General features: G+C 42.9%; 1 protein-coding gene across 2 annotated transcripts in view; it reads left to right on the top strand.

The window, feature by feature from the left end:
- The window catches only part of CDCP1 (CUB domain containing protein 1), a 96,035-nt gene extending 79,831 nt beyond the window's left edge, over positions 1-16,204 (top strand). For both annotated transcript variants that reach the window (XM_040353149.1, XM_040353148.1), the window contains one exon: positions 11,418-16,204. In XM_040353149.1, coding sequence (XP_040209083.1) covers positions 11,418-11,832 — 415 coding nt within the window. In that variant the 3' untranslated portion in view covers positions 11,833-16,204. The remainder of the gene's footprint in view (positions 1-11,417) is intronic.
- Positions 16,205-17,827: the final 1,623 nt, after the last annotated feature.

Genomic DNA, 17,827 nt, shown 5'->3' with positions numbered 1-17,827 from the left:
AATAGAGCTTTCTTTTGGTGGTATTTGATCACCTCCTGTAGTTTTTTTATTTTTTGTGCTATAAACAAAAAGCGACAATTTAGAAAAAAAGATTTAGGCCGATCGATATTCTTCTACATATTTTTGGTAAAAAAAATTACAATAGGCATATATTGATTGGCTTGCGCAAAAGTTATCACATCCACAAACTATGGGATAGATTTAGGGACTTTTTATTTCCTTTTATTGTTTTTACTAGTAAAATGTGACTGCAGCATTACGGTGGACAAATCTGACCCCAAATTACACTTTTTGGGGACCAGTGACATTATTATTGATCAGTGCTGTAAAAATTACACTGGCAGGGGGTGATCAAGGGGTTAGCAGTGTTCCCTCAGCGTGTTCTAACTGTAGGGGGAAAGGCTCACTGGCACGTGAGAGATCACTGTTGCCGATCACTGGGAACAGTAGATCTGTCATGTCATCTGGCAGAATGGGGAATTGCCTTGTTTACATAGGCAGTTCCCCGTTCTGCCTCTCCTCACTGCAAAACACGGGTCGCCAGTGGACATCGAGTCCACCCAACCCCCAGGCATGCTCCCGCAGTGAGAGCGCGGCGCACGCATGAGCCGCTGTACAGGTACGGTGATTGACACAACAATGCCGACCTGCCGCAGTATATATGCGTGAGCTTGTCGTCAAGCAGTTAATGAGTGAAATACGTTTTCTTTATCGTTACATCACGGGACACAGAGCGGCATTCATTACTATATGGGTTATATGGAGTACCTTCAGGTGTAGACACTGGCAATCTCAAACAGGAAATGCCCCTCCCTATATAACCCCCTCCCATAGGAGGAGTACCTCAGTTTTTCCGCCAGTGTCTTAGGTGTTAGTCATGGTTTAGCTTGCCTCCACATCCTTGGGATTAGGTGAGCTAACCGGTTCTGTCCAAAAAAGCCTCAGCGCTAAAGTGGTCAGTAACCGGACCCCAAACCCTTGGGGTATAGCCCATAATGCTTTTCTTTTTAGAGAGCTGGACCCTGGGCCCAGAACTTAGAAACCTTTGGGTGCCTAATGTTTCTGTTGCCAGAGTGCTATATGGGCCCAGGACAGTGGATCCTTCATAGGAACCCAGGGCCTGAAGGTCTAGACATCCCCACCGAGATGGGGGAAGATTGGGCCTCTTGCTTGGCAAAGTCCTGCGGCATGGAGCAGGTAAGTGAGGGGAAAAACTTGCGGAACTTGGTTCTTAGCAGGTTTTTTCTGGGGGGTCACAGGGGACATGCCTAAAGTTATGCACTGCATCTGGCAAACTAGTCACATATCATAAAGATAGGATGGCTCTATATGTATTATTCCCCATAAGATGTGACCTCCCTTGTAGTGTTGGAAAAGCATTGAGTGGGGCCTGTGATATAAAAGTATATGTGTGTGTCAGAGAGCTGTGCTTACCTGCAAGCCTCCAGGCGATGCTCCATTCAGTCTTCCTCCTCACGGCCTGCAAAGCAGGCAAAACGCCGACCTCCTCATGGTTCCAGGCTGCAGGCTGCAGTTTGCTGGAGCAGAGAGGTCCCTTCCTCCCAACCCCCCCCCCCCCCCCTGTCGGGAGGGGCATTTCCTGTTTGAGATTGCTGGGGGGGAAGGGCGGGTCAGTGGCTTAAGGAAGGGGCGGCCCTTCCTTGTTTGTTCCATATAGCTCATTCAATACTTTGGAACTGAGGAGGAAAGACCAGAACGGCAAGCACGGGGCGCCGAGGACACACAGTGGCCAGAAAGAATATTGCAGTCTTCAGAAAGACTGTTTTCAAGCCTAGGAATAGGCTGTTTCTTTTCCATCTCATAGTTTTTCTTGCAATACTACTCAGGGGGACAGAATGTTTTTTCTTTCCTAGATTTGAAAAAAAAAAAAAAAAAAGATTTTTTTTTGAAAAAAAAAAAAAAAAAAAAAGTGTCATCTAGGGGAGAGGAAGCATTTTTTATCCCCCAAACAGGTGTTTGGGCATTTAACTATTTATAAGTCCCAGGTACCAATAAGTAGCAGGTGTACCTCGGTATTGTACCATGGCATCAAAAAACAAGGGTACAAGAGGTGGGGATTCCCCCAGAGAGTCTGAGGTCTCGGACAATGCTATGCCGCTGCTTTCCCCACAGGGAGCCTTGGGGCCATCGGGATCTGGGGCTGGAGCTGACGCGGGTCAGTCCAACCCTAAGATGGTCACGGAGAAGGTATTACTCACCTCTTTAAAAGAGATGCAGAAAAGCATGGGTAAAATGATAGCCGCAGCTATGCGGGGCAGTAAGCGGAATAGATCTCCGTCGCCCGAGCGCGGACCCTCAGAAGAGGAGGTCCTTTCCTCAGGGGAATTGGACGACCTCTTGGACAAGGACCAAGTAGGTTCAGGGATCGAAGATCCGGATACAGAGGAGTCTGGGGCAGTCTCCCTGAGGGAGAGCTGGTGGATTCAAGGATTGTCGGACTTGGTCCATAGGGCATTCAACTTGCCAGTACCAGATCTCCAGGTATCGACGGTTTCAGCTTTGGGCTCACTGAGGGCGCCTCAAAGCAATGCTGTGTTTCCGATCCATCCTCTATTAGAGGGAGTTTTGTTCCAAGATTGGAACAAGCCAGATAAGATCTTCTTACCACCTAAGAAGTTCTCTGTCCTATATCCTATGGAAGAAAATTTTTCCAAAAGATGGGCTACTCCTGCAGTGGACGCAGCCATCTCATGTGTTAACAGATCGTTAACATGCCCTGTAGAAAACATACAGGTGTTCAAGGATCCAGTTGATAAGCGCTTGGAAGCACTACTTAAGAACTCCTTCACTACTGCAGGGGCAGTAGTACAGCCAGCTGTGGCTGCGATTGGGGTCGCTCAAGCATTATCGGATCAATTTAAGCAGATGCTTAAACTTATTCCTGCCCAGCAGGCAGAAGAATTTTCGGATGTCCCTAAGGCCATATGTTTTACGGTAGACGCAATCAAGGATTCTATCCAGCAAGCGTCACGTTTATCGTTATCCCTTATCCATATGAGAAGACTCTTATGGTTAAAAAGCTGGGAGGCTGAGCCCCCATGCAAGAAGCTCCTGGTAGGGTTCCCCTTCCATGGAGGACGACTCTTCGGAGAAGACCTAGATAAATACATTCAGACCATTTCAAACGGCAAGAGTACTCTCTTGCCAACTAAGAAGAAGGTTCAGGGGCCTGCGTTTAAACGACAGTATTCCCCTGGGCAGGGGCCCTCTAATGCCAAGCAGTATCGACGGCCTCCTGCAAAAGCAAACTTCGGCTTCAACAGCAAATCACAAGGACAGGCTGTTAGAGGCAAAAGGCAGTGGTTTCGCAAACCAGCAAAACCAGCCCCCAAGCCAACCTTATGAAGGGGCGCCCCCACCCACGAAGGTGGGGGGAAGGCTGCGACTCTTTTCAGAGATTTGGGAAGCCAGCATTCCCGACGAGTGGGTACGGTCTTCCGTGGCCACAGGCTACAAATTAGATTTCCTAAGGTTTCCTCCTCCTCATTTCCAGGAGTCGAGGATTCCAAACGATCCGCCTCGGATTCCGGCCAGTCCTGGAACAGGGGCTGGGTTTCTACTCCAACCTATTCATCATCCCCAATGGAGATGTCAGGCCAATTTTGGACCTAAAGATGGTAAATGCATATCTAAAGATCCGCTCATTTCGGATGGAATCCGTGCGGTCAGCAGCTGCCACACTCCAGAAGGACGACTTCATGGCGTCCATAGACATAAAGGATGCCTACCTTCATGTTCCAATTTATCAGCCACATCAAAGATATCTACGCTTCATGGTGGCTTCGCGTCACTTCCAATTCGTGGCGCTTCCCTTCGGGTTGGCTACGGCCCCCCGGGTGTTCACGAAGGTCCTAGCTCCGATCCTAGCCAAGCTAAGGATCCAAGGGGTCACGATCCTAGCATACCTGGACGACCTCCTAGTCATAGACCACTCGTCTCCCGGCTTGGAGCGAGCAGTGGCCCTCACGGTCCAATACCTCGAGAGGTTCGGCTGGGTCCTAAATCGAGAAAAGTCAGCTTTCCAGCCCACAAGGCAGTTGGAATATCTCGGCATGAGATTAGACACAGAACAACAAGGAGTGTTCCTACCTCTGAGGAAGGTAAAAGCCATCAAGGAATTAATCCTACTGGTTCTAAGCAAGAAAGAACCGACTATTCGCCTATGTATGAGGTTACTAGGCAAGATGGTGGCCACGTTCGAGGCGGTACCATACGCCCAGAGCCACACTCGCATCCTACAGGCAGCCATCCTGTCAGCATGGAGCAGAAGGCCACAGGCCTTGGATATCCCGTTGCCGCTCTTATCAAGAGTCCGACAAAGTCTGTGTTGGTGGTTAGACCCTCAGAATCTACTGAAGGGGAAGTCTTTCAGCCCAGTGGCTTGGAAGATAGTGACCACAGACGCCAGCCTGACGGGCTGGGGAGCAATTTTGGATGGTTGCACTCGCCAAGGTACTTGGGCAAAGCCAGAGAAGCAGTTGCCCATCAACATCTTGGAGCTCAGAGCTGCTCGACTAGCCCTCAGGGCTTGGACGTCAAAATTGCAGGGGTTCCCGGTGAGAATTCAATCAGACAATGCCACGGCCGTGGCATACATAAATCACCAAGGGGGAACCAGGAGTCAAGCCGCTCAGAGAGAGGTGAGCTTGATTCTCCTATGGGCAGAGGCGCATGTGCCCTGCATATCGGCAATATTCATTCCAGGAGTGGACAACTTTCAGGCGGACTTCTTAAGCCGCCAGACTCTATGGCCGGGGGAATGGTCTCTGCATCCACAAGTCTTTCAAGCACTCTGCCAAAGATGGGGAGTGCCGGACGTGGATATCATGGCATCGAGACTCAACAAGAAACTAGACAGGTTCATATCCCGCTCAAGGGATCCGATGGCCTGCGGAACCGATGCGTTGGTTTGCCCTTGGCATCAGTTCAAACTTCTTTATGCGTTTCCCCCGCTCCAGTTACTACCCCGCCTGCTGCGCAGGATCCGGGTGGAACACATACCAGTCATCCTGGTAGCTCCAGCATGGCCCAGAAGGGCATGGTACTCACTCATCCTAAAGATGGTAGTGGGAGACCCTTGGACTCTTCCTCTACGGCCAGACCTGCTATCGCAAGGTCCGATCCTCCACCCTGCCTTACGGCATCTAAATTTGACGGCCTGGAAGCTGAATCCCTGATTCTCAGGGGTAGAGGTCTGTCTCAGAAAGTAGTCTCTACCCTAATCAGAGCCAGGAAACCGGTCTCTAGGGTGATTTATTACAGGGTCTGGAAGGCCTATGTAGGCTGGTGTGAGTCCAAGCGATGGCTTTTCTCGCAAATTTACCATCGATAGAGTATTAAGTTTTCTCCAGCTAGGAGTGGATAAAGGATTGGCATTAAGCACAATCAAAGGACAGATTTCTGCTCTGTCAGTGTGGTTTCAGCGGCCGCTGGCCACCCACTCGCTGGTTAAGACCTTCCTTCAAGGGGTCTTACGTATTAGACCTCCAGTTAAATCCCCGCTTTGTCCGTGGGATTTAAATCTTGTTCTGTCAAGTTTACAGAAACAACCGTTTGAGCCGTTGGCTGAAATTCCTTTGGTTCTACTGACAAGGAAGTTAGTATTTTTGGTTGCCATAGTTTCCGCAAGAAGAGTTTCGGAGCTAGCGGCCTTATCCTGTAAGGAACCATATCTTGTTTTTCATAAGGACAGGGTCGTTCTCCGCCCTCATCCTTCCTTCCTACCGAAGGTCATATCCAGTTTTCATTTGAACCAGGATTTGGTATTACCATCCTTCTTCCCTAAACCTACTTCCAGAAAGGAAGGGTTGCTGCATACCTTGGATATTGTCAGGGCCATGAAGGCCTATCTTAAAGCTACAAAGAAGATCCGGAAAACAGATGTGCTGTTCATTCTACCGGAGGGGCCCAAGAAGGGGCAGGCAGCTGCAAAGTCCACCATTTCTAGGTGGATTAAGCAATTAATCACTCAGGCCTACGGCTTGAAAGGGTTGCCTCCTCCAGTATCATTAAAGGCTCATTCTACTAGAGCCATGGGCGCCTCCTGGGCAGCACACCACCAGATCTCTATGGCTCAAGTTTGCAAGGCGGCAACCCGGTCTTCTGTCCACACGTTTACAAAATTCTACAAGTTGGACGTAAGAAGGAATACTGATACTGCCTTCGGGCAGGCAGTGCTGCAGGCTGCAGTTTGAGACCCTCGGATTCCGGGGGCTCCTCTTTTTTGAGTTAAATTTAAAATTTAAAATTATTTTTCTCAACTAAGTTGGATTTATTATGATTTGAGTATATCTCTAAATTAAATCCTTTTGTCTTGGAGATGTTCTCCCTCCCCTCATTGTAAGCATTGCTTTGGGACATCCCATATAGTAATGAATGCCGCTCTGTGTCCCGTGATGTAACGATAAAGAAAAAGAGATTTTTAATACAGCTTACCTGTAAAATCTTTTTCTTGGAGTACATCACGGGACACAGAGCTCCCACCCCTCTTTTTTGAGGACCATTTTGGGAGGCATACTGCTTGCTACAAAACTGAGGTACTCCTCCTATGGGAGGGGGTTATATAGGGAGGGGCATTTCCTGTTTGAGATTGCCAGTGTCTACACCTGAAGGTACTCCATATAACCCATATAGTAATGAATGCCGCTCTGTGTCCCGTGATGTACTCCAAGAAAAAGATTTTACAGGTAAGCTGTATTAAAAATCTCTTTTTTGATCCCCTACCAAATCGGCAAGATTTTTGGCTCCCAGGTGTCTTCTATACAGCTGAGATTAGGAGCACTTTCTCTTAACCACTTACGGGCCACCCGCCGTCGTTGTACTTCAGCTGTTTGAAGAGGGATATCTTTATATCAGCAGCTAGCTGCCATAACCCAGTATCCTCTTCTTCAGTGGGCAGTCTGCCTTCAGATAAGTGGTCTCTGCAGCCGTTTCGTCTGCAATATTAGTTTTATAGGCGGCAGGAGAGGGCCCCCCCTCCCACTGCGCACTGGTGCCCTCCGCCGCTTACCGGAGCCGCCTGCTCCTGTCTGTGGTATGGAGCTGAGCGAAGGGAATATGGCCTCCACCCATCTCCATACCATTGCATTCCACCCATAGCTCTTAAAGAGACAATTATTATTTATTTTTTTCAAAATACTTATTTTTTTTTTGGTATTTTTGACCCCAGATCTCACATTAAAGAGGTCCTGTCATGCTTTTTTTCTATTACAAGGGATGTTTACATTCCTTGCAATAGGAATAAAAGTATAAAAAAAAAATTTAATAATAAAAGATAAAATAAATAAGAATATATATTTTTAAGCGTGCCGCAGAGTTCGCGTGCAGAAGCGAACACATATGTGAGTTGCGGCTGCATATGTAAACTGTGTTCAAACCACACGTGAGGTATCGCCACGATCGGTAGCGCAAAAGCAATAATTCTATCTCTAGACCTCCTGTGTAACTCAAAACTTGCAACCTGTAAAAAAATGTAAAGATTGCTTATTTTTTTTACAGATTTTTTAGGGTGAAAGTTTGTTGCCATTTCACAAGCAGGCACAACTTTCAAGCGTGAAATGTTGGGTATCAAGTTACTCGGCGTAACATCAGCTTTCACAATATAAAAAAAATTGTTGTCTTATTTTTTTTTTTATTAAAAAAATGTGTATTTTTTTCCAAGAAAACTGCGCTTGAAAGACCGCTGCGCAAATACTGTGTGACAAAACATATTGCAATGACCGCCATTTTATTCTCTAGGGCAGGGGTGTCAAACTTGCGGCCCTCCAGCTGTTCCGAAACTACAAGTCCCATCATGCCTCTGCCTGTGGGAGTCATGCTTGTAACTGTTAGCCTTGCAATGCCTCATGGGACTTGTAGTTTTGCAACAGCTGGAGGGCCGCCAGTTTGACACCCCTGCTCTAGGGTGTTCGGAAAAAAATATATATAATGTTTGGGGTTTCAAAGTAATTTTCTAGCAACAAAAATGATTTTAACTTGTAAACAACAAGTTTGAAAAATAGGCTCGGTCCTTAAGTGGTTAAAGGGCAAGCTCCTAATCTCGGCTTTACTGTATAAAAGACGCCTGTCCACAGAAGCAATCAATTAATCCGATTCCAATCTCTCCACCATGGCCAAGACCAAAGAGCTGTCCAAGGATGTCAGGGGCAAGAGTGTAGACCTACACAAGGCTGGCATGGGCTACAAGACCATCGCCAAGCAGCTTGGTGAGAAGGTGGCAACAGTTGGTGCAATAATTCGCAAATGAAAGAAACACAAAATACCTGTCAATCTCCCTTGGTCTGGGGCTCCATGCAAAATGACACCTTGTGGAGTTTCAATGATCATGAGAACGGTGAGGAATCGGCCCAGAACTACACAGGAAAATCTTGTCAATGATCTCAAGACAGCTGGGACCATAGTCACCAAGAAAACAATTGGTAACACACTATACTGTAAAGGACTGAAATCGAGCAGTGCCCGCAAGGTCCCCCTGCTCAAAGCACACGTACAGGCCTGTCTGAAGATTGCTAATGAACATCTGAATGATTCAGAGGAGAACTGGGTGAAAGTGTTGTGGTCAGATAAGGCTAAAATCGAGCTTTGGCATCAACTCAACTCACCATGTTTGGAGGGAGAACACATTCCCTTGGTCAAACATGGAGGTGGAAACCTTGTGTTTTTTCTGCTAAGGGGACAGGACAACTTCCCTGTATCAAAGGGACGATGGACGAGGCCGTGTACCGTTAAATCTTGGATGCGAACCTCCTTCCCTCAGTCAGGGCATTGAAAATGGGTCGTGGATGGGTCTTCCAGCATGACAATGACCCATTGGTCAAACACCTGGCCATGGCAACAAAGGATAGGCTCAAGAAAAAGCACATTAAGGTCCTGGAGTGGCCTAGCCAGTCTCCAGACCATAATCTCATAGAAAATATGTGGAGGGAGCGACACACCACACTACCTATTGACGCGTTGCGCATCCTCGGGGGCGCGCAAGTGTCGTATTCTGCTGGACGGCATATGATGCCCTGTCAAAATAACTTATCCCCCGCCTGGCCACCATTCTGCTATAGGCTGGGCGGGATGTGGTTAAGGATCTGACCGTAAGGCAGTATCGGTCACTCACATTATGTTTACGACAACCGCAACAGACCTGGTATCTTATTACTGAGTAGGCCAAGCTTTTACGAAAAGGTCTGGGTACAGGACAGGTGTCCACTGTCTACGTAAAACAGGCGGACCCAGATCTTGTGGAGCATATGAGGCTTTACATTGTATAAAGGTTCATGGATGAAGCCCTACCAGGGGTTAGCATACGATGTGTATTGTGAGTCGTCCTACATACAGTGGATATAAAAAGTCTACACATCCCTGTTAAAATGTCCGGGTTTCTGTGATAAAAAAATGAGACAAAGATAAATCATTTTATAACTTTTTTTTTTTTTTTTTACCTTTTTAATGTGACCTATAAACTGTACAACTCGGTTAAACAACAAAGAAAAGCGGAAGGAGTACCTCAGAATCTGCATTCTTTGAAAATCACCCAGATTATTACATCTCTCAAGTTCTGCATACTTATGAGCATGACTGATTGTACTATATTGGGGTGATGCCTATTTCCTGTGACTAGGCTTTGTAGTCATATTTATAAACATCCGCTTAACTCTGGATGTTATATGAGGCCCCTATGCTTGCTTAATATATGCGTTATACTGGTGACATAGCTTTAATTTTTCCTCCCACCCGACGGCTTTTTGTAGCGTCTTTATTTTTGCACCCTCTGGTCCTGAAGAAGCGGAACTACAGTACAGACCAAAAGTTTGGACACACCTTCTCATTCAAAGAGTTTTCTTTATTTTCATGACTATGAAAATTGTAGATTCACACTGAAGGCATCAAAACTATGAATTAACACGTGGAATTATACATAACAAAAAAGTGTGAAACAACTGAAAATATATTTCATATTCTAGGTTCTTCAAAGTAGCCACCTTTTGCTTTGATTACTGCTTGGCACACTCTTGGTATTCTCTTGATGAGCTTCAAGAGGTAGCACCCCCATCACTCTCCTTCTTGGTCAAACAGCCCTTACACAGCCTGGAGGTGTGTTTGGGGTCATTGTCCTGTTGAAAAATAAATGATGGTCCAACTAAACGCAAACTGGATGGAATAGCATGCCGCTGCAAGATTCTGTGGTAGCCATGCTGGTTCAGTATTGCCTTCAATTTTGAATAAATCCCCAACAGTGTCACCAGCAAAGCACCCCCACACCATCACACCTCCTCCTCCATGCTTCACGGTGGGAACCAGGCATGTAGAGTCCATCAGTTCACCTTTTCTGCGTTGCACAAAGACACAGGGTTTGGAACCAAAGATCTCAAGTTTGGACTCATCAGACCAAAGCACAGATTTCCACTGGTCTAATGTCCATTCCTTGTGTTCTTCCAAACAAGTCTCTTCTGCTTGTTGCCTTTCTTTAGCAGTGGTTTCCTAGCAGATATTCTACCATGAAGGCCTGATTCACACAGTCTCCTCTTAACAGTTCTAGAGATGTGTCTGCTGCAAAAGGTGGCTACTTTGAAGAACCTAGAATATGAAATATATTTTCAGTTGTTTCAACACTTTTTTGTTATGTATAATTCCACATGTGTTAATTCATAGTTTTGATGCCTTCAGTGTGAATCTACAATTTTCATAGTCATGAAAATAAAGAAAACTCTTTGAATGAGAAGGTGTGTCCAAACTTTTGGTCTGTACTGTACGTGCCCCATGTCAATGAATGGTTGGATTTCCAATTATTCATGTTCTACAGGATTTATGATTGCTGTTTTTTTGTGACCATTACTGTATATCATAATAGGGACTACCACCCTTATTGACAGGATTTTAAATAATAATAAAAATGGATATCTGTTAGTATGAGTGTTGTGTGCCTATAAAGTCCATGGAATGCGGTCCAAAATTATTATTTTTATATCAATAGGAAGTGGCATTTGTATGTCTTAAATCAACAAGTACCCACAGTACCACCCAGTGGTCTCTTGTTGCCTACTCTATCAGTGTCAATCAGTGAGATAACAACATTGCTGTGTTTTCTTGCACTCCACAATTTTCTTTCTGTAAATGTATACTTGTTTGCATATACGGAATAAAACTAGTTTTAAAGAGAAATAAAATATATATGTTTTGCATGTACACAATTTTGAGGATTGATGGCATCACAACTTCACCTAATTCACTTAGCTAAGTAATTTTTATTTATTTTTTTTATTGCAAATTTTCACTTAATGAATAAACTGAAGCTTTGCTGACCTCAATGCAAAGTCATTTTCTGAGTCATGCAAAAAATCCTGTTTTTTAAAATTCACTTTATTGAAAATGCTTTAGTAATTTAATAATTTTTGTTTTATTTGTAGGAAAAAGCAGAAGAAAGCTCCAGTGGGTATATACAATTCCGAAGTGAGTACCGAAGCACCGAGGCGACAAGCCTTCTTTAAGAAGGGTAGGAAGACTAATGAATCACACGTGTATGCAGTTATTGATGATACAATGGTGTATGGCCACCTGCTACAAGAAAAGGATGACTGCACCCCAGAAGTGGATGTATACAGGCCGTTTGAAGGCCCCATGGGTGATCCTCCGCCTGTTCCCCCTATGAAATTTCTTAATGGAAGCACTAGAGAGGATACAGTGTTGGACCCTCTTGCACGTTCAATGAAAGAAAATGAGATCTATTCTATCTCTGAACCAAATGTGAGACAGCCAGTAGAAAATGAAGATACCAGCATACCTTACATTGAGGAATCAGATAGTGGGACCATAACTACGTAGAAAAATCTAAATTGAACTGTTTCTGAGTGATCATCAGGAGAAAATATTTATTTTGACAAAAACATTCTCATAGGGCTTATGTCCAGTTTGGAGCTGATCACTCTGTACTGGGATGTGACTCAATTGGGTGCACTGGATTTAGTTGTCATTGAAGCCACATGGGCTTAGCTGACTGTGAAAAGTGAGGTATTATTTACCTTGTGAGCTAAAATATTTCCTTTAAATCCATTAAGAGAAATCATTTAAGCAGTTTTGTAAAAAAAAATGTGATTCTTGCATGGATGAAAGACTCAATTCAAGCTTCTATGAAAAGACAATACAGTAAGAACTGCAAATGCACTTCAGTATTCTCGGTAATACGTGACTGTCTGCATTGCACGTCTCAGTTCCCAAAAAATGTAAATTCCACTACGTATGCATGTCCAGGAAGATGTTGCCACCATATTTCAGCAATTGTTTATATTTTATGTTGAGCTTTTTAACCTCTTCAAGTAGGTATTCATCTTGCAACCCATCAGAGACTTTTAGCCTGGGCTGGACAATAGCCAGTAATCGGGTAGCCAAAAGGCCTAAAGGGGCTGTCTTTGAATTCAGAGTTATAACTGAGGTTGTCATTGGTGGCCACTGTTTCTTGGCAACTAGCATTCTGAGATTGTGAATGACAGCTTCCATGCTGCTTTTAACAAAGGTACTTGTAGTGCATGTTCCCACCAGCAATGCACAAATCGGAGTAACCTGGGATTTCTTACTGATTTCTGAATACTACATTACTCATACCCCCCCCCCCCCCTCAATTGTAAATAGCTTTAGATATTTTTTTTCAAACGGTTTAATTTATGTCTTATGCACACAGGCGTAAAAAAAAAGAAAAACAAAGACATTTGGATACATACAGTGCTTAGTTTTTTTGCAGATCTGAACACAGCAGTTTTGTATATTATGGGCCCATGCACACAGCTGTAGCTGAGCTTAGTAAACTTGTATTGTGTTCAGCTGTACAAATTCAAAGTAGAAAATTCTGCAGCAGTAGTTGACGTGTAAATTTAAACATGCACAAAAAATATGGGATTGAAGACTGAGCTAGAGCAATGCAATATGGATGTGAATGGTTAAGGTCCTTTTACCAAAACATGTTGGAGCTATTTACTATCAAAATCCTGCATAGATCAGTATTTTTTTTACGCCTGTGGGCAAGATCCATTACAGGACGAGCCCCGTTCGTCTAAACAAACACTGTATTTTTTCTATACATAAATTTCCCCAATATGAGCACACATGTAATAAGAACCAGCAGATGTTTGATATTGCTTATTGTTGGCCTTACTTTGGGACATAGGACAAGAGGAGCTGCCTGTATATAGGCAATTGAAAAATGCTAGAGAAAATTTACTGGGCTAAACACCAATACACGTCTGTTAAAGCAGTTATCAGGCTACTGTTTAAATGTGATCCTTGTATGCTTTAAAAAAAAAAAAAGGCTAAGAAAAAAAAATATTTGACAGAGTGAAGCTCATTTGAGTGCAAGTACATTATTTAGTCCATTTAAAGGTTTAAAGCAAACGCACAAGCTCTAACATGTAGGCAAGGATATGGATATTTGACAATGTGTTGAGACAGGAATTTCTTGAACCTTTGTGTGTCATACTTCCACATTCTGTTGAATGTCAAATCTGCTTTAAAAACCACAGGAGTGGTAATGCGGTGTGTGTGAATTTTATACTTTTTTTTTTTAAATTGCACCCTAGTGTCGTTTTAGTTGTGGATACAATTTTTAAATCATAGCCATTAACTTCTCTTATTTTCTCTCTTTTCGGTCTTTTAAATATACCTGGAAATCTTTTTTTATCATATGTACAATAAGTGCAAAAAATTGATCTTGTCTAAAATTTGAGCCGGGTACACTGCCGGGTGGCTGCTGGTTTTCTAGCATGCACATCCGACAAACAGACATACACGTTTTTTTTTAATACATTTTTTTTAACATTCCGCCTGTTTGTACCTGGCATTAGGGCTGTCCTTTGCTCACTTTGTGTTATCTCAAAGAGGCTATTTGGCCCTCCTAGTTCTTACCTTGGACCACAGAATTTTTGTTGTAGAGTGTTTATTTTTTTGTTGTATACTGTAGAGTGTTGAGGGTAGGAGTGGCGAGTAATTTGGAAATTTACACATTTGACATTAGTAAATTGGGAAAAGACTTTGGGCAGCGCTGACACCGCTCAGTCCAAAAAAAAAAAAAACGGGTTTAAGAGCAGATCAACTGGTATTTTTCAGTACTTGCAGGGTCCTTGAAATGGTTAAAACACAAGGAAATGTGCATGCATTTTTTTTCCCTGACATGAACATTAAGGTTTGTTTTTCAGAAAATTGGAAGTAACTTTGAGAAGCATTGTAGTTCTTCCATATATTTTTAATTGGAAATGAGTACAAAGTTTAAAACTTGACACATTGGATTTCAGCCGGAGGGCAAAATGCTGTACGACAGGAAAAAGTAACAAAGTTTTTTTGTCCTAATTAAAGTACAACTAAAGGTAAAACGTAGTTTTGAACAGAATGGAGATGTAGTAGAACACCTGACCGTTTTTATTGCTGTCTCTTATTCACCCTATTTTTGTCCTGCTTATCATTATCATTGAAAGTGAAATGTAAAAGAAAATTGCTAATTTTGGGTTGTCCCTAGAAAAGTAATGGATATGAAATCTTCTAATGAGGACACTAGTTCCGATGACCTGTGGTCCCCAAGGGATTCTCCTAATTTGCAGGGATTTCCTCTCACTTCTTGTTTGGATATAGGACAGGATGTGAAAGGAAATCTTCCCCAATGGGGCAGATGGCAAGAAACAAACTGACAGGGGTTTTGACCCTCCCTAAAGCCTGGTACACACCCAGCGGTCTGTACTAACGATCCAATGTTGGTGCATCGATTTCCCCTGCTGTTCTTTTGTGTTCTGAAAGGGGAAGGCCCTTTGCCAGAACACTCCAGTCAGCGCTCTCGGCCAGTGGCTGATCGGGAGCTGCTAGTTTTCCAGCATGGTCGCCCGACAGAAGCCAGTGAAACGGCTGGCTTCTTTCAGACTGTGTGTCATACACACGGGCCAAATGTTTACCAGTTTTAATTGAACCAGACAATGTCCCCCTACATTTAGCCTATGTCCACTAGGCTTTACTCTATCCAAAATGAAAAATTAAGTTTTGCCCATAGTTCTACATTAAAGCTAGGATGTGTTTGGCTAACAAAGTCATTTACACTGGATCGTGTCAGATTTTGTTTAATCTATTAGTGCTTTTCATCTAATGAGGTACATGAATCTCAACAGTGGTCCCTGACATTAGCAAGGCACTGCACTTAATCTTCAGTATATGTAATGATGGCCAGAGCCCATGGACATGCTACAGTAGGGTTTCCCAACTAGGGTTCGTCCAGAGGTTGCTGGGGGTTCTTTTTAGCAATGAGCAATTTCTGCCTCTCAGGTAAGTTCTGACTGACACCACTAATCTTTTTAGCTATCTGTAAGGTGGTAATTCTTCCCTATGTCCACATTTGTAAGGAGCATCCTTCTCACTGACCATCACACTTGTGTATCATGACTTGTAAATTTAATTATTTTTAGCACCGTGACACCAGAAAGTTCTTTTGAGGGTTCCCTGATGATGAAAAGGCAGAGAGGCTGTGCTATAGGTCTGGATGGAAACTGAAGTCCTGCTACAGTTGACAGTAAAATATTACAGGGACACATTACATGAGGCTATTAGAGATTTCTTCTCTGATGCCTTTGCAAATCAATGCTCTCACTACAGATTTCTGGGCTCCAAGAGCCTTGCAGCTAATACCAAAAAGACTCACGTGGCCCTTGGGTTGAAGTTTGGGAATTAGGGTATTAATGCAGCAATATTTACCACAAAGTATACGTAGTGTGAGAATCTACCTGACTAGGTAGGATTTAAAATGAATAGGTAGGCCTTTTGTTCAGCATAATTGTAGGCGTGTGTTTTTTCTCAAGAAATTAAGATATTAGTTGAAATAATAATTAACTTCATATTTCTTCTTGTGTTTTCACACATTTCCCTATTTTTGCAAGTTATATCTACATTTCAGGTTTTATACTGGTAATTGTTCTGTAACATGTAAAAATATGCTGCCTTAGTTCTCCGTATTTCGGTATATTTGCACTTGTTTTCTTGGAACTCTCTGATGCTTTTTTGGTATATTTATTGTTTTTATGCTTTTAAAACTTCTTTTGTGAGAAAGGGTTTGCTGTGTCATTTGTTCAGTGCAATGGCCTTGTTTTCAAAGGACTAAATACATGTTAAATAATACAATTCCTATCTGTTTTTGTATGTGGAATAAAACTGAAAGTGGCTATTTCTAAATTAATATTTGCATGTGCCTGTTCCACTCCTTCGCTGTTGGACTCAACAATTGACAGTTCAGCCAGGAGCATTTTTCTTACCTTTTAGACACTGAATCCTCGAGTACATTCATTGCTGGGCTCTTTCCTGCTGCTGGGCCTGTGCTTGCCGGCTGCTCTCTGAGACATGTATGTAATGCTGTTTCACAGCTACGTCATGGTTCTGTCTGGAATTTACATACTTGAAATATTCATATCCTTTTTACTGTATGGTCACATTTCTAAAAACATAAAATGGTAGTTCCTTTTAAAGCAGATGGTATATATAGTTCTTTGCACCATCAGCAGTGGGGTCTAACCCCCCACACATATCAAGAGCACTTGTCACTTTTTAAGCAAATATAGAGGCATACAGGGGTATAACCCACATATATTATCAGCACGTGTCACTATTAACTCTTTGAGTGCTGCACTCTGCAAAGAGTGCAACACACAAGCCCCAACCACTTTAAGATATACCTTATGTGAAGACATTCACGCACACATTTATTTAGTTTAAAGTTGTGTATCACATAGGATTGGTTTCTTTTTAGCACTGGTCACTTTATAAACACCCTTAAGCATCTATGATCTACTAAATGCAAAATCATTTTTAGAGTAACAGTGCCACACCTACACCCTTCCCAATCAAATATATAGATCGTCAATTTCAGCTCAAATAAGAGCACTTATTCAACTTTTAGCTCAGCTCAGGGTTGCCTTAAAACCAATAGCAAAAGTGACAGATGCCCCAGGCCCACAATTTCAAGGGGCCCTCCAATTCCATAACTTGTTCACTGCCAGGCATCATCATCACAGTTACTGCAACTAGTAGTTGCAGGTAGGCAGCCAACTATATACACATTTTAAAACCGTATCTGAGGATTATTATTTTTTTTTTTTTTTTAAGATTACCATCAGATGGGACAGAACATTGGGAAATATATCTAAACTTGGGTATGTTGGGACATTTAGTTCTTGTAGAAATGAATCTAATGATTTTGTGTGCTCCTATTGATTTCATGTACATAATTCAAAAAAGAATAGCTTATGCTGGAGAAGAATTTGGTATCTCAGTATGGCCTCAGTTAACAAATGAATAAAAAAAATGTGGACCAGCCCCTGCTGTGGGCTGGCCAGATTGCCTTAGTGTATGAGGTGCAGTATGAGGGGGGGTATTTTTCTAAAACTTGCAAGTGGCATACTATGTTTACATATGCCCTCAGATGCAGATTTTTGAATCTTTTGTTACGTATCTGAATGCAGTGCATGCTTACAAACCCACGTAAATGTCTCAATTGTTTATTTTATAGGCTAGCTGGTTAGAGTGCTAGGAAAACATGTTTTTATGTGCATTTAGACATGTAGTATATCCTACATCCAACCCTCAATCCTGTACACTGAAATGTAAGGACAGTTTTTTTTTTTTCAAACTGAGACAATTGATACATTGTCCTAAAGAATTATACAGCTTAAAGTTCTTAACGCACTCGATACCATCCAGAATGAAAATTCTTCTTGTAAATACTGGTTCATAGCTTATTCTTTTCATCCTTTTATATACCTGCCTGATCTCGTACATAGAATTTTTATATATATATATATATATA

The sequence above is a fragment of the Rana temporaria genome, chromosome 5 (genome assembly GCF_905171775.1).
Source record: "Rana temporaria chromosome 5, aRanTem1.1, whole genome shotgun sequence".
NCBI lineage: Eukaryota > Metazoa > Chordata > Amphibia > Anura > Ranidae > Rana > Rana temporaria.
This window is presented reverse-complemented; position numbering and strand designations above follow the sequence as displayed.